Source organism: Colletotrichum aenigma (assembly GCF_013390185.1).
Source record: "Colletotrichum aenigma strain Cg56 chromosome Unknown KSG_Cg56_contig05, whole genome shotgun sequence".
NCBI classification, from domain to species: Eukaryota; Fungi; Ascomycota; class Sordariomycetes; order Glomerellales; family Glomerellaceae; genus Colletotrichum; species Colletotrichum aenigma.
In genome coordinates this window covers 423,542-443,723 of record NW_023500911.1, presented here as the reverse complement: position 1 = coordinate 443,723, position 20,182 = coordinate 423,542, and the positions used below count along the sequence as shown (strand labels likewise).

Below are 20,182 nucleotides of genomic sequence, written 5' to 3'. Positions count from 1 at the left end.
GGACGAGCTTTCGACCGTACCAGAAGCCAATGGTCCCGTAAAAGCGAACCAACCAAAGCCTCGCAGTTATCGACAGATGGCAGACATCGAGGCCAACATCAAGAGCGACTGCGCAGCTCAGATCTTTGCCGTTTTCCCGGATATCTGCCCCGAGTACTTCGAGAAGACAGCCACGGAGCTTCTTTACGATGTCGACAAAATCATCGAGGAGATTCTAGGCGCTTCCTCATATCCCAAGAAAGCCCGCTCAAAAAGTCTCAAGCGCAAACGCGAGTCTCCGGCAGAAAAGGATGAGATCTCCAAGGTACGGCAACTTTACGACTTCGCCAATCGTCCTCCGGAGAGAGCACATGTCTACATTAGTATCTCGTAAGTTTTTATGCGACCCCCTTTGAAACCCAACCCGATGCACCCAAAACCATGGCATTCAGACTGGTCGACGTTGGAAGATCCGGTGCTAATGACCGATGCAGGAAGAAAGTGCTCTCCCAAGACTTCCCGCGAGCTACTATCAAGAGTATCACGAAACTACTAGCAGAGCACAATAATTGTCTGATGCAGACATATCTCGCTTTGGATGAGATCACCCGCGATTGGAAATCAGGCAAAACTAAAGCCCACTTCGAGTTCAAGAAAACCAGAACACCACCTAATCCGGAGCTTGAGCCGGCGAATTTAGATGGGACTATTCGCGACTCAACAACTCCTGACAGGACAAGAGCTCTCGAGGAACTACGGGCTGCTCGGCAGGTATGCGAAGCAGATCAGTCTAGGCGGAACACAGCAAGGGCCAAAGTTCTCGAGGAAGAAAATAACTTCAAGCAAGCCCAGGAAGAAGGAACTATTGCTGAATGTGGCTGCTGCTTCGACGAACAACCGCTGAACCGCATGGTTCACTGCGACAACCCGGACGCTGAGCACGTGAGTGGACATCATACACTTCTTGTGGAAGCTTGCAGACCTAACTTTGCATTAGTATTTCTGCTTCGCTTGCGCGCGAAAGTGCGCTGAGACAGCGATTGGACTCGCGAGATTTCAACTCAACTGTATGTCAATGGACGGCTGCAGCCATGATTTCTCTCATTCCCAGCGGGCGATCTTCCTCGACGACAAGCTGCAAGCAGCGCTTGACCGCATAGAATTTGAAGCAGCTCTACAAGCCCAAGGCTTCGAGAATCTCTCAGCATGTCCGTTCTGTCCATACGCCGCCGACTGCCCTCCAGTCGAGGAGGACAAAGAGTTCAGGTGTGCCAACCCTGAATGCGAGATCGTCAGCTGCCGCCTATGTAAAGAAGAGACACATGTTCCCCGGACATGTGAGGAGGCCGCAGCCGAAAGCGGAATATCGGAACGTCGCAAAATCGAGGAGGCCATGTCTGAAGCCTTAATCCGCAAATGCAACAAATGTAGGTTTCCCAAGAGACGTAGCCGCGAGAGCTGATTGCTGATGATTTATGCAGGCGGCACTCCTTTTATTAAAGAGGAAGGCTGCAACAAAATGACTTGCACCAGGCCAGGATGCAGAAATGTGCAGTGCTATGTTTGCTCTAAATCTTGCGCATACGATCACTTTGACGACGCTGCCAGAGGGGGAAAGAAGGGAAACTGCCCCCTCTTCGAACAGACCGAGGTTCGCCACGAGAAAGAAGTTCGGCAGGCCGAGGAGGAAGCCCGCCAGAAGGTCTTAGCAGCCAAGCCCAAGTTGAACGAAGGGCTTCTCAAATTCAACATGTCTGAGCATGTCACGAAGGGGGAGAAGAAAACCCGAAGTATGGCACACATTGAACGAGGTCCGCAAGTAGTCCAGCGTCGGCACGCAGGTGTCGACCCGGTCGGAGAAGCTATGAGACTGCATCTGGATCCAGACGCACTAGCTGCTGAGCAAAGAATCCAGGCTCTAATTGCCGGCGAGCAGGCCGCCTGGAACAATCGGCTAGGTCTTCATCAAGCCATCGCGCAAAACCCATCGCAGGCTCAGCCTCCTGAGCAGCCCAAGCCGGTTCGCCTGGCCAGACCAGCCCAGCCGGCAATACAGCAAGCGATGGCTCTACAACACGGAGCAAATGCACTGCCTGGAGCTCAGAATCTTGCGGTCGGTGGTCCACAAATTGCGGCGCCCTACAATCCTGTGGTTCCTAGGTATTCGTCAAAGTTGCCTCTGCCGATTCAGCAACCGCTTTTCCCACAGCCGATTCCCCCAGCAGCGTATCAGTTTCAGGCTGGCAACAATGGTAACCAGTCTGCCCAGCAGAGACAGCCACTCGCGCAACATCATGTGGTTCGGCCACATCGTGACGGACACAATACTGGAAGGCAGGTACCGAACGCAGCGGCCAGAGCCGCCCCGCAGGCGGTGAATGGTCTTTTCGGGGTTCCTGATGCCGTCGCCAACAACAAATGGAATCAACTGAATATGCCGCCATTTGGCGGGGGGATCGATCCATTCGAACTCGATATTGGCTTCGAATTGGGACTCATGGCTCAGCAACCCGCCAACATTGACCACTCCTATCCGATGTCACTGTTCGGTGCCGAGGCAAACAACCCTCCTGTGCCAGGTGGCATGAACTTTGGCAACAATGCTTATGGGAATCCGGTGAACTATGTGGTTCAGCAACCAAGGGATGCGTCCGAGCTCGGGAGAACTAGAGATAACCCCCTGGAGCTCGACTAGGTCCCTTGCTGCCGTACGTTCTGAGACTGGTATACGGATTTGCTCATCTCATTCATATAAGAAGATTGATGGGGCTGAGGCGAAGATCATCAGACGAAATCATCTGATGTCTTTCCTTGGAAGGAAGCAGATGGCTCGCTGTTGCGCACTCTGGAGGTTTGGTCTCATGCTTTGAGCTGAGGAGCGAGAGCATCCAAGCATGGCGTTGGCAACTTGATCCTTTGGACTTGCATTGTTGTTACAGTTGCCTTGAAGGCGTTTTGGAAGGGCGTTTGGGGGTATCTTGTTTACGAGTATCATCAAGTAGTCCTCGACGAGACGACAGCCGATTTGGTATTAATACAGCGCTTTAATAAGTAACATATCTGCTGCGTATGTGAAGTACGATGGTGACGCCTACGGAGCTACCGCCCTCTTCCAAACTTTTCATGCCATTTTCCCTTGCTACCAGTGTTTTTGAGGTTAGAGATGGGTTGAGGGTCCGTCTGGGCGACAAGCTCGATGGTTTCGTGGATGGTGGCAATGGCGGCGAGACCGGAGGTGGGGATATCTTCGGTGGATGGCACGGAGGAATGGGGCGTGAGGAGGATGAGGGAGTTTGACGTATTTTTCTGGAGCAGCTTGTACGTCTTATCTGGGGTTTTCAGGAGGGCGTTTGTGTCTGTCGACTTGAGCGTGATGCTGTGCCGTAGATGAGCTTGACGTTCGTGATGCGGCTCAGCGACGCGGGTGATGGGCGGAGGGGAGACGGGGACGGGGAGGGGCTGAATAATGACTTACACCGGAGCATCGTCGGCAGCGAGCAGGGCCTCGAGCTCGGGGGGCAGTTCCATGAGCTTGTAGACGCGGCCGTCCGGGGCATGGGTTAGTGGAATGCCGGGGTCCTGGCTAGCCATATTTTTTTTTGTTGGTTGTTTGTCTCGCTCTGAGACTTGACTGCTGCCTTTTTTTTTTTCGGGGTCCGTTTGGGTTTGGTTTAGCGGGTGTGGGTGATTTACACGTGTTGGTTTGACTCAAGATCTGGTGTCTATCCGCATCTCTCTGTCTTTCAGTGAGGGGGATACACGTGTTGCGCGGTGGGAATGCTGGGTGGATTTGTGGTGTGGATTCTTGGGTGGGATGTCTGTGTGACGGTTGGCGGTTGCTGGTTTCCGTGGTGGTCGGGTTTTTTCTTTCTTTTTCTGCTGCTGCCTTTTCCCCTCCAGCGTTCTGCTCCGTTTGAAGTCGAATCAGATTTCGTCTAATTGGGTGCGGGGAAAAGTCTGGATTTGGGGACAGGGAACAGACTTGAAGGCGGGCAGGGATTGTGGGACGAGATTGGGGATCAGAGATTGGATGCGGCGGGAAGCTCCTCCCATTCTCCCAAGCAGGAGGGGATCGCAGCGGTGCACGGGCCAGGTGAGCTTTTTTTAGGGCCGAGTTCCTTGTTTAAGGCTGCGCGGCTGTTGCTGGTTGAGAGCGGGTCACGTTTCTGGTCTTTTGGGTCTTTCTTGTTGTTTACGTTTGGCATCATTGGGTGTTTGAATGTTTGGATTGCCTTGAGTGAATGAATACATCGTGAGATTTGATTCTGGCGTCGTTTAGCTTTGGGGCGTCGGTGAAGTGAGAGGATGTTTCATGGTGTGACGGCTGTCAATCGATTGGTCTGGACCGACCGAACCTGCGCTGCGGTGGTGGTGGTGGTGTTGCTTCCTGCAGCTGCATCCCATTTGCACCAACACCACTCAGAGCAGCCGCTGATGAAAATTCTCCTCTACCCAGGCTCCCTACCTAGGCGACGGCATAGTACAGCATACCCCCGTCAATAGGTTTATCGCGGCTCGCACAGTCGGGCAGTCTTTTTTGTCTAATTTTTCAGTGGATTGATCATTTTCGAGTCGCGTGTCCGCTTGTTGTCTCTCGCATGCGCAGTAATAGCTACTGATGAGAAACGAGCGAAAGTCGGAAACAACACAGACAACAGGGGAGGAAGAAAAAAAGGTCTGGGCCGCAACCAGTGAGGCGTTAATCGGGTCGCTTATTTCTCCCAGCCCCCCCGGTACACTACCTGGCCGTCCCAATTGCCCTGTTTGTACTCTTTGTCGTCATTCTTTTCCCACTTTCCCCATCGCCATCTCTTTTGACTCGGACTTGTCGTTGCATGGGAGAGTCGGTGAAGAGGAGCAAAGGGAGGGCAGTATCCGTACTAAGATAGGTGCCTGGGAAGAAGCGAAAAAGAATAAGGCGTTGTTTCCTGTTTCACTGCATGGCATCTCGGTCAACAAAGAAACATCAACAACAGAAAGGAAGACGTGAGCAGGGTTTGCCTGTCATTGTGGTACCTTGCTCTCTGGACCCTTCACTTTAACATTGCATCTGGGCTTGGACTTTGCAGTTGCAGCAACGCAACCACCAAAAGCTCTCAGTAAACAAACAACAACACGCCCCACGTACCAACCACCTCTCAATCTGCAGACTGACCACTGCACTCGAACTGACACCTCTGGCACGGCGACAGACGACAGCCCACGGACAGGCTACCCAGCGACTATCGTTGCGATAGATAGGCACGCTACCTTAGGCCAGAGCGGGCTAAGGAACTGAGCAGACTGCGACCGTAGCTGAGGTCGTGGTTGTTGTCGCCCAGAAAAGTCTCCACCCACAGCACCACCGTCACAACACACACAGAGGTGAGGTGGGCAGCAGCAGCACCGCACCGCACCGCACCGCACCGCACCGCACCGCACCTGCGACCCGACGACCTTCAACTCGACTCGACCCCGGCCAAGCTCAACGCCAGCCAACTCACACCGACACAACATCATCTTTCTCCGGGCAGTTTCGAGTCTTGCTTCTTGCTGACCTTGACGCGCTAACCAGACTGGCACTCGCCGCCTCTTCATCACACTCTTTTTGTCCCTAATTACTTTTTTTTTTCTTGTCTCTTGAAGTCTACTCTACTCTACGATTTGCTGGTGCTGTCCCATCTCGCTTGTCGCATCGCGATCTTATCGCTGCCGCTGTCGCCGCTCTCGCCCCCGGCTGCGACTCATCCCGACCGCCACTCGCTCTAGCGACGACAATTGCGCCCGACGCGATCGACACCTACATACGCATAGTCACACTCGTTCAACGTCTTTGCTCTCTCCCTTTTGTGTGATTTGTACGCCCGCCCCGTCAGCAATGACCCTGGCCCATTGACGAGACCACGCGACCGACCGATCGACCGAACGACCGACTGCCCATCGCCAACAGCAGCAGCAGCAGCAGCCCCCGACAATGGTTCGTGTCACGGAAGAGCTGGCTCTGTCCGCCGAGCACCTCACCCTCTACCACGCCGCCGACCCCCTCCTCGGCCACCTGCCCGTCCTCATCTTCCACGGCCACTCCACCACCGCAAACTACACCCTCAACAGCTCCCGCGTCCAGATCCACGTCTACAGCCCCGCCGGCTTCCAATCCTTCCCGCGCCTGACCATCCAGCCCAACTCCCCCTTCTACGCCGTCGTCAACCACCTCCCTCGAGAATGGCAGGGTGACGAGATCTACCGAGGCCTCGCCTTCGGTCTGTACAAATACTTCCAGGAGCTGCCCGAGGTCGTCAAGAATCACCTCAAAAACACATACCCGACCACGAGGGGGCGCCGGCCAGGAAGTGGGCCCGCCCTGTTTGGAGAGCAACATGCCGCCGACCTGGCCAAGAACATGATCAAGAGCGAGAACACGGTCGAGGTGCTCGAGACCCTGCAGACGGCCCTCCAGACCCAGCACCTTAGCAATGTCGATATCGATTTTGTCCTACCGCCCGGTTCCATAGTGCCGCTACAACCGGAGGACTTGGAGGAGGTGCCCGAGGACGAGGACGACATTCTTGACCCAACGCTGCGACAGTATGGAGGGTACTCGTCGCTGGTGAAGCTTCTTGGAGAGCCTGTCTTCTTGCCGACATCAAGGTTACGGAGAGCGCCGTCAAAGCCGACTTCGCTGAATCGCAGCAAGTCGTTCTCCAAGGACCAAAAGGTGGAGCTGAGGATGAAGCTTGGAGAGCTGGTGGACACCGAGGAGAGATACGTCCTGAAGCTGAACGAGTTGGTCAAGCACATTGCCGACGAGTTCAGGCAATCAGCGAGACAACGCGACGCTGGCAGCCTGAGCCCATCCGAAGATGAGCTCGAGAAATTATTTCCCGCATCAGCAGATAAGATTCTGCAGGTCAACTCCGCGTTCATGCAGGAGCTGCGCAAGATCATGGACGACACTGAGGACGAGGCGCTGAAGGACATGGAGACGACCACAGTTGCGCTCACGGGATCCAGACTGGGATCTCCCTCAAAAGCAAAGGACCCCAGCGGCGCATTGGCGATTGCGAGAATATTTCTCGAGTGGTTCCCCAAGTTTACAGATTGCTACCAGGACTACATCCGGGCAAGTCAGCATTTCCCCACTTTGCTCAACTCATTCCTCGATGAGCAGTCGAGCTTCCGACAACGGGTCATCCAGAAGGGCGAGCAAACGGTCCGCTCCATACTCATCGAGCCTGTGCAGCGTCTCCCTCGATACAGCTTGCTCATTGACCAGATCGTCCAGTGTCTCCCAATGACACATCCTGCGCTCCAGCCGATGCTCAAGGCGCGAGACATCATCACGAACATTTGCTCAATGGACGACCCCGTACCCGAAAAACCACACGTAACGGGTCGCCTACGAAATCTGGTTGAGAGTTGGCCTTTGGATCTTGAGCCGGTGGGAAGATTGGTGCTTGCGGCGGACTTTGTTGAGCTCCCAGCACCCTACCGGCTACTTGACCCACCCCAAATGTCGGAGCGTGCTGGCATCTTTCTCCTGTTTTCAGATTGTCTCGTCATCTTGAAGAAGCTGGGTCCGAAGCCGATGTGTGGACGAGACCTCCTTCGTGAGATTGACAAACCGTCGGCCGCCGGGCTCTTAATGTCCATGACCAATGCTGCAGGTGGTCAGGCATCATACGAACTCGCCTTCACCGGCTGGCACAGCCTTTCCGACGTACGCTTCAGCGAATCCGCAGATGGCACGCTCATTTGGATGACCTCGACACAAGAAATGAAGGGAGCGCATGCTGGAGAATGGGTTACTGGCACCGCTGTCACGTCACGGTGCTTCTTGCTTGAGGAAAGCTTTGAGGCGAAGGGATCGAAATGGACAGAGGATATCGTCAAAGCGCGAGTCGAAGGTCGATTTTCGGAAAAGGAGCGCGAAGACCCAAGCTGGTCTCTTCGATCTTTCAGGCTGCCAGACAATAATCTCGGAGTTTTCGCCGCCGTTTTCCAAGAGGGCGCAGATCAGTTGATCGAAGGACGCAGAGAGCCGGCGCCGATCCGCATCGTCATCGACCACGAGAAGGGTACCAAAGGAGCACCCATTGGCCATTACGGTGTGGAAATTACGGTCAACGTTAGAAGCGGTGACCTGAAGAAGGTGAACATGCAGACTGCTGGCTTGAACGGCAGGCAATTTGCCGACGATGTGGCGTTGGACGACTTTTTGCCAACGCTCACACGACGGGGTAGGTTTTCTTAATGCTCTTTGAAGGAACTTCATTGACCTTGTTCCCAGTCATACAACTACTCAGCTTGCAGTTCAACGCATCGAATCTCCGCTTGGCGCCTGCCCTGGTCTCATACTACACTAAAATCCTCAAGGGACTGCCTCTAATGACCAGAGCAGAGAAGACCAGATCTTTCCTTGCCTCGTCGCCTGTCAAGGGATTATTCTCAAGCATCTGGGGCGGCTCTACGAATACCGAGGCACACAGCCCACCCAAGCACAACCGCACACCCGTTACGAATCTTTTCCCGCCGCCGCCCGTCTCTCGTGCAAATAGCGATCAAGGGTCCGTATTTGGCTCAGCCAGGGGCAAGGATGGCATCAAGATGGCAGGCGACGATCGTCCTGAAAACCCGTTAGTGCGGCTAGAGCAGACATTTACGGGATATGTTGCCAGTCTGCAAAATCGCAAGGGTAGCATCGTCGGACGCATGTTGCTGAATCGATCCGTCGCGGATGAGCTTTCTGTCAATGATCTCTACAACCGTCTGATTGAAAGCCCCTTCGACCTCGACGCCTCATCAGAGCTGGGAGCGGACGTCATATTTGTGGCCTTTGAGAAGTTCATTCGCATCGCTTGGTGCGAACAAATGGGTCCCATCATGACGAAGCAGGCTCTGGACACGTTGCTGGAGCGCATGAACCGACAGGTGCCTGGCAACTTTGCTGACTTTGTCAACTTCATGTTCAAGGATATGGCGCCCCAGAACCAGCGAGCTTTCACGGCTCTCATTAAGCTCCTTGCCGATTTGCTCGACGGTTGCGGTAACGACGGCGACCGGGGCATTTTGACCGTTTCTTTTGCAGAGCTTTTGGTTCATGATGGCACGGCGCAAAACTACATCAACCTTCTGGATCGCCTGGTGGAGGATTGCGACAGGATCTTTGATGAACCCGGCGGTATCCATCTCACCGTTCAGCAAGCCTTCGAGTCTATGAACTCTCGAAGCGGAAAGTCGCATACAGGCTCACTCACCTCAAACACATCTTCGATCCGCCGCAAATTTGGCTTCGACACCCTTCTGCGACAAAACAGCAAGAACGACTCAGAGCGGCCATCCGTCTGGCGAACTCTTAGCAAACATGGCCGTCACCCTGCGTCTGCCGATGCAGCCTCAAGTTCTAGTCTGTCCAAGATGACGTCTGCACGCGCAAGGTCCATCGACTCTGGCACTGGCACGCAGCCTGGTCCCAATAAGCTTAGGCGGCCCGGCTCTCGCGATAGACCGCCAATAGCTGGCGCATTCGATGAAGACCCTCGACCACCCAGCTCCCAGCGACTCGATATGCGCTTGGAAACGATTGGCGAGCCGGAAGTTGAGACACCTCCCACCAAGTCATCCAAGAAGAAGCGCCGCAGCTCGCTCTCTGACCTCAGAAGTTTGATGGAAGCAGCAACGATTGTCGACCCACAAGAGAAAATAGAGGAGGCGTTGATGCCGCTACGCATCAACAAGCAGACTTCAGAGAAGTTCAACTCAACACCAAGGATACCGTCGCCTTCAAGGATACCAATAAGCCCAACGTCCTCGAGTCTCCGGTCTCCTCGCATGATCTCGCCACGTCTGAAGGAAAACCCCGCGTCACCAGATCCACTCCAAATCCTCCACACTCCCCGCACGCCTCACACCCCTGGAGTTCTCGACCGCGAGAACACGCCAAGCCGCACGCCTAAGGGGCACGGAAGAGGCCTTTCAACGTCAAATATTCCCACACTTAGGCCTGCGCGTCCGACAACAGGCAGCCACTCGAGCGATGCCATCCCGCGACCATCCACCAGCCCCGGGAAGCCACCAGGAACCGGGAAGCTTCGCCTTCAGTCACCACAAAAGCTACGGGAGCGGTTGCAGACGGAGAAGAAGGCCGTTGAAGATGTCGATGCGTCGCTCAAGTCGGAGCTCTCCAAGATTGCCGAGGAAATGTCACGGGTCAACTCGGGTCTCGGCGGGCGCACCGATACGTTGGACCTGCGCAAGCTGACAGACTCTGTCAAGACTCTCGAAGAGCGGATCCCGAACATGATGACTGAGCTCACCGAGCGGCAAACGTCCATACAACGCGATATGGAGAGCACTCTCAAGGCGTCGGAGACCAAAGTCAAGAGTATCGATCAGCTCTACAGAGAGGCGACGGCGGAGAACGAGCTCATGTACGAAAAGTTCAATAGCGAGCTCGGCAAGATTGTCAAGGCGCTGAAGGGCAAGGGCCGCGAGGACAAAGAGGATCTCCTCCGGAGCCTGCGTGAGCACAGCGAAGAGACGGCGCGGGTCAAGAAGGAGAACGCGCGGCTGAAGCGGGAGATTGTCAGCCTTCGGACTCTGATGAAGGGGGCCGACGCCTAGTCAACTTGGAGAAAAAAAACGGTGTGGGATTAAAGCTAGGCCAAAATCTGTCGGTATGCTCTTGTGGCGTTTTTTTTTTTCGGGAAATATGCGTTGCGAGCGAGTCCAGGGCTTGGGGGTGTACTACTAACTACTTTTTCGCAACTACTACCATGGTTTGATTTCCTGGCTTGTCTCTTTCATTTCGCACGACCTGGCACCTTCACCTTGGGTCGGGACTCCGGGAGGAGAATTGGGTCCTTTTTTTCTTCGGTCGGGCCTGGGCAGGCAGGTGGGCAGTAAGCAGGCCCGACACTGACATGGACGGGATTGGAATTGGGCTGGCTTGGTTGACTTGGATGAACGGGATGTGGGTGGATAGATAGATGGCGGGGTCTTGTGTGGATTGATGGATGGATGGATATGCTGACGGATAGCATGTGGAATGTGTATACGGTGGATGAATTGAGATGTGAGTTTAATGATGGGCTGACCCGTGTGATTTGCTATGCTGTTTGGTGTGTCCTGCCTTGCTCGTGGTTTTCGGGTGAAGACCCTTTGTTTTCCTGCTGAGAAGAGCAACTACTTTTCTCTTGTGAGCTTGTTCATGGGCTCCTGCCGTTGCCGCTTTCGTGCTGTCGCTCCTTCACCTTCGTTTCTTTTTTTTTTTTTTTTTTTTTTTTTTTTTTTTGGGTGCGGTGAGGGGGCTTCCACGATTGCCATCTCTGTTATCGTCTTCTTTTCCGTCTTCATCTTCGTCGTCGTCCCTGGGTACCGTCGTCCTCCATCATCGCGCAGACGAAGGAGAAGCCGCCGTTTGATTGGCTTGCTTTGACAGGGCACCCTAGTGCGGACCTTGGTAGGTACCCTGCTTCTAGGTACCCACAGTATGGACTTTTGGACCTACCGCCGTACCTTCTCTTCTCCTCGATCTTCACAGTATTGACTTCCTTCAGCCTGGAAAAAATTAAAGGCGTTCAGAAACGCCACCCGAAACTCACGATGAATACCAACTCGGCGTCTGTCATCAGTGAGGATGAAATCAAGGATCTTGTGGCCAGATTGGAGGCCAAACTCCGAAACAGCGATCCAGAAACCCGTGTCACACCCCGAGAACTTGCGGCCTACAAGCGCAACGTCGCTGCACGAGTTGTACGCAGAACGAGAGGTCAAGATTATCTCGACGACGCCAAAGCCAACTTGGAGGACCGCCTTGACGCGATGAGAGCTATTCACAACACCATCGGCACCCACGAGGACTTCATCCCCATGTACCAGTCCGACAAACGCACCCTACGATCTGCCCGTTTGTGGGCGTCGATGTTGACGATGGACTTCGACCTCTTGCTTAAGTTCAAAGACAAACTGAGTATTGGAAGCAGACGCGAGAAGCGAGATGTGCTCTACTCGCTTCTGCAGTCTGTGAACGGAGATGGACTAAAGTACCTGGGTTGGTGGTGTAAGTTATCCGACATCGTCGTTCACGCGCATCACGTATGACTGACAAGTTGCAGCTCATGAAACCCCATTGCCATACGAAGAGGAAACCTGGGCTGGAAATCCCACGCAGAGAGATTTGGTGCGTAGCCTTCGCGATCTTGGCGTTGTCAGCTTGCTAACATGCTTGAAGGCTCTCAAGCGCGACGGCTTCAGATGCGTTCTGACCCTCAAGCAGATCTACCAAGTTTGTCGCATTGTCCCTGCCTGGAGCCTCTCCCGGCGACTCGAAATCCAGGAGAAGGTTCTGAGACCCCTTCGAGCCATCTTGGGCGACGACGTTCACGACAAACTGTGCGCTTTGTTGGAACCTGGCGCACACGATCTCCTTGACTCGCCTGCCAAACATGATCACGATGAGCCCTTCCTTGCGCAAGATGTGGAGCGAAGGCAAATTCGGTCTTGAACCCCTACGCTACGTGGACAAATGGGTCGTGATGAGGCCGGACGAAGAAACCAACTTGGAAAGAGCCGCAGGCAGCAGCAAGGACACCAAGAATACCAAGGAGACGAAGGACACCGAGGATACCAAGGATACCAAGGACGCCAGGCACGCGGGAAAATTGAAGCAAATCTACGGACTGGAAACTGGCTTCCATTGGCTGAAGAAAACCAACCTGGGAGGTATCAATGACAGCCCTGACGCAACAGACGCCGACCCTCGCGAAATGTGGGAAGCGCAAGATCACGATGAGGAGTTCTTCGCCGATAATGGCACCGCTCTTGACGATGGCCAGATTGTTACAATCTGGGCCGAAGACAAAAGTCTACTTCCCAATTGGGACCTACTCGCTATCCAGTGGCGAGCTTCCCGTCTTCATAGACTTTGGGGAGGCGCTGATCTTCATCTATACGCCCCTCAAGAGGAGCAGGACGAGGATGCAGGTGGACGGCGACAAATGGATTGAGGACGACGATGACGAGAGACGACGGTGACGAGAGACGACGGTGACGAGAGACGACGGTGAGGATGACGGTGACGAGAGATGACGGTGAAGAGAGACGATGGTAACTAGAGACGACGATACCTAATCGATGAGAGACGACGATACCCAATAGATAGCAAAACCGATAGGCACGACGCAAGTCCAAATGAAAAGTATTAGAAAAAACCATGGGATTTTGTCTTGATCCGAAAATCACAGGCCAGGACATACCCGGCGGAGAGAATGACAGAGGAAACATAGCCGCGCAGTACAGGAGGAATCCAGGCGATCTCGTTGGATATTTGGGTGGTCGTGCTCAGCGGATATTATCCGTGGCTTGCGGCTAACATCAAGCGATGGGCATGCTAATAACAGATAGAGTCGGACATTAATAGACGGTGAAGAGGCGGAACACATGCTAGCTCCATGTCTCTGGTTGTTGCATCTTTTTTTTTTTCTCTCCCCTTTCTTGGAAGTACATGGGAGCAAGGGAGCTACCAGCTAGCTACACAAACACAGACACACCACCACACCGCCAGGGCCCCAACGGACGACCCCGCGCTACCCTTATGAAGAAAAGGAGGGTTTGCTCCAACCGCTTTGCGGCCCGTGCCCGTCGGTGCCTGCTTTGGTGGTGCTGACCTAATAAAGGCGGAGTAGTGTACCCAAGTGAGGGGCTACTCCTTCCACTTGCACTGGATTGGGGACCTGATTCACAGAGGTGATGGAGTAGTGGGAGGAAGGCGGTGCACCTGCCACCTGAAAAATTGCCGGCCGACCCCTCCTCTCCAGTAGTGGACTCGTGGTGTCCCCTCCTTGTTGCGCGCGCTGTCCATAGTAAACAAGTGGAAACAAGCCAACTTTGCTGGCCTGTGAGAGAGTTGGTTGTGGCACCTCGTTGGCTCCACCTGCGCGTCTAAACGGTTAACCACCCCGCCAAAAAAGACGATTGCCCGAGAGAAACATCACCAGAGACGACGGCACCACGCACACACACAACCGTTGCCCATAAACATACTACCAACGCATACGCACACTCATCCGCACCACGCATACCCAACCCACTTTCTACCCGACCGCTTCCTTCGTTAGGTTGAGGCACCCACCCAGTCCTGTCCATCCTGCCTAGGTGGTTCCGGGCCGACTTTCCTTGCGCACTATCCGTGGACCTGTGCCGGTGCAAGGTAGTTAATTGGTTTCGTTTCGTTTTGTTTTTTGGGTTGCTTTGCTCTCTCCTCCTGCGGCAACACCCACCAACACGATAGACACCACACCGAGTGGCGCATAAGGGCACCCCAACAAGCGGGACGCATACCGATTCGGGTCGAGAGCAAACACGCGACCGACCGGACACATATCCCAGACCTTCACACATCGACACGACAGATAGGCCTGCGTGAGTGTCGCCTTCCGACAAAACACCCCAGCCCACCATGGAGGATCAGCTGGTTTCGCTGCTGGCGAACACCCAGAGCTCCGATCAGGGTCCCCGCCAGCAGGCCGAGATAGAGCTCAAGCATGCGCGCGCGAACCCGGCTTTCCCTACCTCCCTGGCCAACATCGCCAACCACGCCTCCATCGACACCGCCATCCGCCAGGCCGCCCTCAGCACCCTCCGCCTCTTCATCGAGAGGAACTGGAGCCCCGAAGACAGAGACGCCTCCGAGCCCCTCGTCGACATCTCCGACGCCGCGCGCGACCAGCTGCGCAACACCCTGCTGGAGATTGCCCTGAGCAATGAGGACAAGAGACTCGTCAAGATTGCGGCAAGGTATGGCTGTTGCGGTATCTACAAAGAGTCACAGTCCCTCTGCGCGGCGGTCTCGTCATGAAATTGCGCGCGCGGAAACATAGCACCACACACAAACGCACACACAAAAGGCACAAGTCACTGACATTGTTCCAACGTCTAGCTATGCTATTGGCAAGATCGCGTCAGCCGACTTCCCCGAACGATGGCCTCAACTCCTGCCCACCGTCCTGGGCGTCATCCCCACGAGCACCGACGTCCAGCTCCACGGCGCCCTCCGCGTTCTTGGCGACATTATTGATGAGAGCCTGAGCGAGGACCAATTCTTCACCATGGCCCGTGATATTGTCAAGGCCGTCACCGAGGTTGCCCTGAACGAGGGCCGGAAACCCAACCTCCGCGCTCTCGCCATCTCTGTCTTCCGCTCGTGCTTCGACCTCATGGATATCGTCAAGGAGGACCACATGAAGGAAGTCAAGTCCTTTGCCGAGGAGGCCCTCAAGGAATGGTATCCCTTCTTCGCCCAGGTCCTCAAGACCCGTCTGCCCGAAGCCCCGGCCGAGCTCGCTAGCGGCCAGCCCGAAAGCTGGAACCACATCATTGCCATGAAGCTGCAGGTTGTCAAGACCCTTCTCAAGGTCAAGTCTGTCTTCCCTCACCTATTGCTGCCGCACAGCACCAGCCTGTTCACAGCCGTGTGGGAGGAGCTCTCTCTGCTGCAGAAGCCCCACGAAGACCTCTATATTGGACATGAGGCCCAGGGTCGTCTCGAAGACTCCGACAGCCTGCCATACACCCTCGATTTCTTGATCTTGGAGGAGCTTGACTTCCTCAACCAGTGCTTCCGCGCGCCTCCGGTCCAGGCCGAGCTCGAGGCTCAGCTGGCCGCCCACCCATCTGCGCAAGAGACCCCCTGGATGGTCGAGGTCATGAAGATGGTTGTCGGATACTCTCGCATCAGCCGTGAAGAGGAGGAGCTATGGGATATCGACTGCTCCTTGTACCTGGCCGAGGAGACGTCCGTCACTGCTAACTACACGGCCCGTACGGCGTCCGGCGACCTTCTCATCAAGCTTGGCGAGTGGTACAGCGAGAAGGCAGTGGAGGGACTCTTCGGTTACACAAAGACTCTGTTCCCTGGCGATGGTTCCCAGTGGAGGAGTCAAGAAGCTTCTCTGTACCTGTTCAACATGCTGATGAGCGATTTCCAAGATATGGAGAAGCCCATTCCGGATGCTGTTTCCGAGGCGTATCTTGGCCTGGTTGACTTCGCCGTGAACCAATCCGAGCAACCCCTGCTGAGAGCTCGTGGTTATCTCGTTGGAGGCACCCTTGCCCGCGGATTCGCGACGCCCCCTGCCCTCCTCGACCGCATCATCCAATGCATCACTTCTGAGGAGTCCGAGGTCGTCCAGGTTGCGTGCATCAAGGCTGTGGAGGGCTTCGTTAGATCCGGCCGAGTCGGCGGAGACCGTCAGGTTCCAATCATCAACGCCATTGCTCAGTACATGCAGAACAAGGACCCTGAGGAGATGGAGGACGCAGATGAGCTGCTCGTCACCCTTGCTGAGTCTCTGCGCTCCGCCATCAACATCGATACCCGAATCGCCCTGTCTCAAGACGTTCCCTCTGTTGACCTCCTCTTCATGGTTGCGAAGCTCGGCGCCTCCAATTTCCAGGCCACCATGCTTATCTGCGAAGCCTTTGAGGAGATTGTCCGCACTCTCTCTGACACCACCTCATACACCGCTCTGTGCGCGAAGATTCTCCCCACGTTGACGGCGGCTTTTAACACGGCCAACGTAACTCAGGATGATCCTCTCGTGACCGTTGCCACTGAGCTGCTTACTGCGCTCGTTGAGCACGGCTCTGAGCCCCTCCCCGCCGGCTTTGTAGCCGCCACTCTCCCCAAACTCAACCGCCTCCTGATGGAGTCCAACGAGGGAGAGGTCCTCCGCCCTGGTGCCGAGTCTGTCAAGTACCTTCTCATGCACGACCACCACCAAGTGTTTGGCTGGCACGATGAGAGCGGCCGCTCCGGTCTGGAGGTCTGCCTTCACATCATCGACCGTCTGCTTGGACCTTCCATCGAGGACAACTCCGCCTCCGAGGTCGGAGGTCTCGCGGCAGAGCTCGTCGAGAAGGCCGGACAGGAGCGTCTTGGTCCCTTCCTGCCTCAGCTTCTCCAGGCTGTCGCCACGAGACTGGCTTCCGCCGAGGCTGCTCCCTTCATCCAGTCCCTGATCCTCGTCTTTGCGCGTTTGTCTCTTGTTGGTGCCCACGACGTTGTCGAGTTCCTCAGCCAGATTCAGATTCACGGCAACACTGGCCTCCAGGTTGTACTGAGCAAATGGCTTGAGAACTCTGTCAGCTTCGCCGGCTACGATGAAATTCGCCAGAAGTAAGTTGACTGAGACTTCTCTGATGTGCAAAACTGACTTGGGTAGCGTTATCGCATTGTCGAAGCTTTACTCTCTTAATGATCCCCGCCTTGCCCAGACTATGGTTAAGGGCGACATGATTATCAACCAGAGTGACGGTAGAATTATGACGCGCTCGCGCGCCAAGGCTAGTAAGTACTGCAGAACCGCAACGCTTAACCAGAGGTACTGACGTCCAAGACCCGGACCAATACACCGTCATCCCTGCCTCCCTCAAGATCCTCAAGGTCCTCATTGAGGAGCTTCTCTCCGCATCAGGCGCCAACGCTGCTGCCAACGCCGCTGCCGTTGCCGCTGCGGCCGAGTTTGCTGACGAAGAGAACGACGACGACGGTTGGGAGGACGAGCCCGAGACACTCGACCTTAGCCTGGGCGGTGTTAAGAACGACCTCATGTCCTACATTGAGGGCTCAGGCGCCCGCCAGCGCGACGACGAAACGCAAGCCTACCTCACCGAATTCTTCATGCGCGCCGCGCGGGAAAACGTGGCCAACTTCCAGGAGTGGTATGGTATGCTGACCGAGGAGGAGCGTGGCAAACTCAACGAACTCGCCAACGCCGCCGGTCAGTAGGAAGACGCTGCGGATGGGTGGAGTGGTGAGGACAGGTCGGCGTTGCTGTCGATGGTGAATCCGCTTCAGCCGCAGTTGCCATTGGCTGGCGCTAGAATGCGGAATCTGCGTAAACAGCACTGTTAATGTGTCTCGTATGCATGCCTCCTGTCTGTGGCCGAAGAGCTGAGGCACTCGGGACTAGGGGGTCCTTTTTTTTTTGGAGAAGCAGTATAGGGGTTATATATAGTTCCCCGTTCATGGCTTCCAAATTGGCGACGAGGCGTTAGTAGTAGTAGTAGTAGTAGTCGTAGGGGACGCGGAGCAAACTGATAAAAAGGGGCGATGCAATTGGGACGACGCAACGAAACGGAATGGAATTGTAGATAGATCACACACACACAACACCCCCCTTTTAGAAGAACTGCAGCGGCTGTCTGGCTCCCCACCTGGGTTTAGACCAATGATGACATGGTCATATCCCGTTGGTGGACGCCGCGGCTTTGGCGGCGTGCGAACGAATGATGGCTCACTCTCGAACATTTGGTTTTTGTCTGATGAGGCGTCAATAATGTTAGATTAAATTTACGTTGCGAATGACAGTGTTGATGTGATGAGTTGAGTGCTTTGAATATCCGTGGATGGTGGACAGTAGAGTTGGTGTCGATGGCCAGATGATGTACGTTGCTTTGCTACCTCAACATGCAATCAGTTGCAAGTTCTCATGCTCGGCCTCTGAGGCCGCATCATCCGCGGCCGTCATGTCTGGTGGAATATTCTTCGTGCCTATTCAGATTTGCCTCGCATGCTCAAGGCTTCGTGTCAAACGCCCACGGCATGGAGACCACGAAATAGCGAGACTCGAGTCATCGCGGTAGGTTTTCTTTCTCCACCTTTCTGTCGAAACCGACGCGGGCATGTTGATAATTGCTGGTAACATCAACTATGGTGGAAGGCCGTTTTTGTATCACCTCCTCCTCCTCCAGCAGAGAGGGTTTAATAGAAGGTGACGTTTCGTGGTTGTGCCTTTCCGACAAGAACTTCATGTACCCCATGAAACTGAACGGTGTCGTATAAAAGACGTAAGGTGGGCAGTAAGAAGAGAAATCTCCGCAATGAGGGCGTCCGTAATTCCGTGAATAGATTGTTTTCCGACGGCCAGCTGCCAAGTGTCGTTTCCCGAGATAACGCATAGCAAGAGAAGGGTTTCTGATAACCGACAGTGAAGGCTAGGGTGGGACACCGGTCGTTCATTCGTCATTGACCAGGGCCTTCCTGTGTTTATTTGACGAAATGATCATGGCCGGAGTTGCTCCCTGGTAAACGAGTCTGTTGCTGGTCCACATCGAGGTCGCAACACGCCTTATGTGGAGATGTCTGGTTGGTGCCTGGAGCCGACACTTGCAACCCCAGCACTGTCATTGTAAGTTGCTTGGCACTTTAGGCAGAAACCTCGTTGTTGTAAAAGAATTTGAGTCCTGTTAATAAGAGGTCCCCCATGGGCATCGCGCAACGTCGCAAACCAATTTCTTGACACTTTCTCCAAATCATACCACGATGGCATCGGAAGACGAGTTGCAAAAAGACGCCACGTATCTAGCTGGCCGAGCCGCATTCTACTAGGCTTGTGAGGCCGGCAATCTGGAGGGCCTGAAGATATTGCTTACCGAGCGGCCATACCTTAACATCAGCGCTCTTCACGAGTACACTTGGGCTGAATGGAAGACTCCTCTGCAAATTGCCGTCAGCGCGGGCCATCTTGACATTGTCGGCTTTCTCCTCGCTCTCCGGGTCGATTTGGCAACGAGATGTTCACAACAAATGGAATCATACACCGCCCTCCACTACGCGGCGTTGAGATCGTCGCCGGAGATGGTGTGCCTTTTGATCGATGCTGGGGCCGACGCGCATGCGAAATTTCGCAATTACCAAGACTGGGATGCGCCTGCCTTGCTTCTCCCTCTAGAGTCTGTCTACCCCCGCTACGGCATTGGTCAAGTCAAGCAGGAGCATTACGACACACTTACAATCTTCCTCGAGCTCGGGCACGACATTAACACCCCCGGTGACAGTGATGTTCCTGGACAGGGCGCTCTGGTCACAAGTCGATAATTAGCTCACTGGAGAGATGAAACTTGGCTGATCGACCCTTCTTAGATCGAGCGCGCTGTCGAGTGCAACAGCCGAGATTTGGTCAAGTGGCTTGTCGACCGCGGCGCGACCACAACAAACCGCCTGGTGGGGCTGTCCAAAGCATACAGCTGGTCGAAGGATCATCTTCATGAGCGCGTAGCAGCGGCGAGGGGCTTAACGGGCGAGGACTGCGGGGGCGATCGCACTTTCAGGTACCTGGTCGAGGAGCTGGGATTACGGGAAGAGGAAGAAGAATGATTCTTTCATCTGCTAGAGTAACATGGCAAGACTGCTTACCCTGGCCAACCTCAGGGATTGCTTTTCTGT

The 20,182-nt window shown here is 54.8% G+C and overlaps 6 protein-coding genes across 6 annotated transcripts; 5 read left to right on the top strand and 1 right to left on the bottom strand.

Annotated features, from left to right (window-relative positions):
• Positions 1 to 76: 76 nt before the first annotated feature.
• Positions 77 to 2,674, top strand: CGCA056_v007774 (E3 ubiquitin-protein ligase RNF216; the record flags this gene model as incomplete). The annotated part of the gene is made up of 4 exons (XM_037323022.1): positions 77 to 369; positions 474 to 921; positions 977 to 1,406; positions 1,461 to 2,674. 4 exons carry the CDS (start codon positions 77 to 79, stop codon positions 2,672 to 2,674), a joined length of 2,385 nt encoding a protein of 794 aa, XP_037177755.1.
• A 404-nt stretch (positions 2,675 to 3,078) lies between these two features.
• On the bottom strand, positions 3,079 to 3,570 carry CGCA056_v007773 (uncharacterized protein; the record flags this gene model as incomplete). Its single annotated transcript, XM_037323021.1, has 2 exons — positions 3,079 to 3,355; positions 3,455 to 3,570. The coding sequence occupies 2 exons, from the start codon at positions 3,568 to 3,570 to the stop codon at positions 3,079 to 3,081; spliced, it is 393 nt and encodes a 130-aa protein (XP_037177499.1).
• A 2,362-nt stretch (positions 3,571 to 5,932) lies between these two features.
• gef2 (Rho guanine nucleotide exchange factor gef2) lies at positions 5,933 to 10,578 on the top strand (the record flags this gene model as incomplete). Its single annotated transcript, XM_037323020.1, has 2 exons — positions 5,933 to 8,195; positions 8,246 to 10,578. 2 exons carry the CDS (start codon positions 5,933 to 5,935, stop codon positions 10,576 to 10,578), a joined length of 4,596 nt encoding a protein of 1,531 aa, XP_037177754.1.
• Positions 10,579 to 11,559: 981 nt separating this feature from the next.
• On the top strand, positions 11,560 to 12,962 carry CGCA056_v007771 (uncharacterized protein; the record flags this gene model as incomplete). Its single annotated transcript, XM_037323019.1, has 4 exons — positions 11,560 to 12,016; positions 12,072 to 12,136; positions 12,188 to 12,241; positions 12,318 to 12,962. 4 exons carry the CDS (start codon positions 11,560 to 11,562, stop codon positions 12,960 to 12,962), a joined length of 1,221 nt encoding a protein of 406 aa, XP_037177497.1.
• A 1,451-nt stretch (positions 12,963 to 14,413) lies between these two features.
• Positions 14,414 to 17,743, top strand: kap114 (Importin subunit beta-5; the record flags this gene model as incomplete). Its single annotated transcript, XM_037323018.1, has 4 exons — positions 14,414 to 14,751; positions 14,894 to 17,131; positions 17,178 to 17,302; positions 17,352 to 17,743. 4 exons carry the CDS (start codon positions 14,414 to 14,416, stop codon positions 17,741 to 17,743), a joined length of 3,093 nt encoding a protein of 1,030 aa, XP_037177753.1.
• Positions 17,744 to 19,279: 1,536 nt separating this feature from the next.
• CASKIN1 (Caskin-1) lies at positions 19,280 to 20,113 on the top strand (the record flags this gene model as incomplete). Its single annotated transcript, XM_037323017.1, has 3 exons — positions 19,280 to 19,314; positions 19,414 to 19,819; positions 19,880 to 20,113. The coding sequence occupies 3 exons, from the start codon at positions 19,280 to 19,282 to the stop codon at positions 20,111 to 20,113; spliced, it is 675 nt and encodes a 224-aa protein (XP_037178452.1).
• Positions 20,114 to 20,182: the final 69 nt, after the last annotated feature.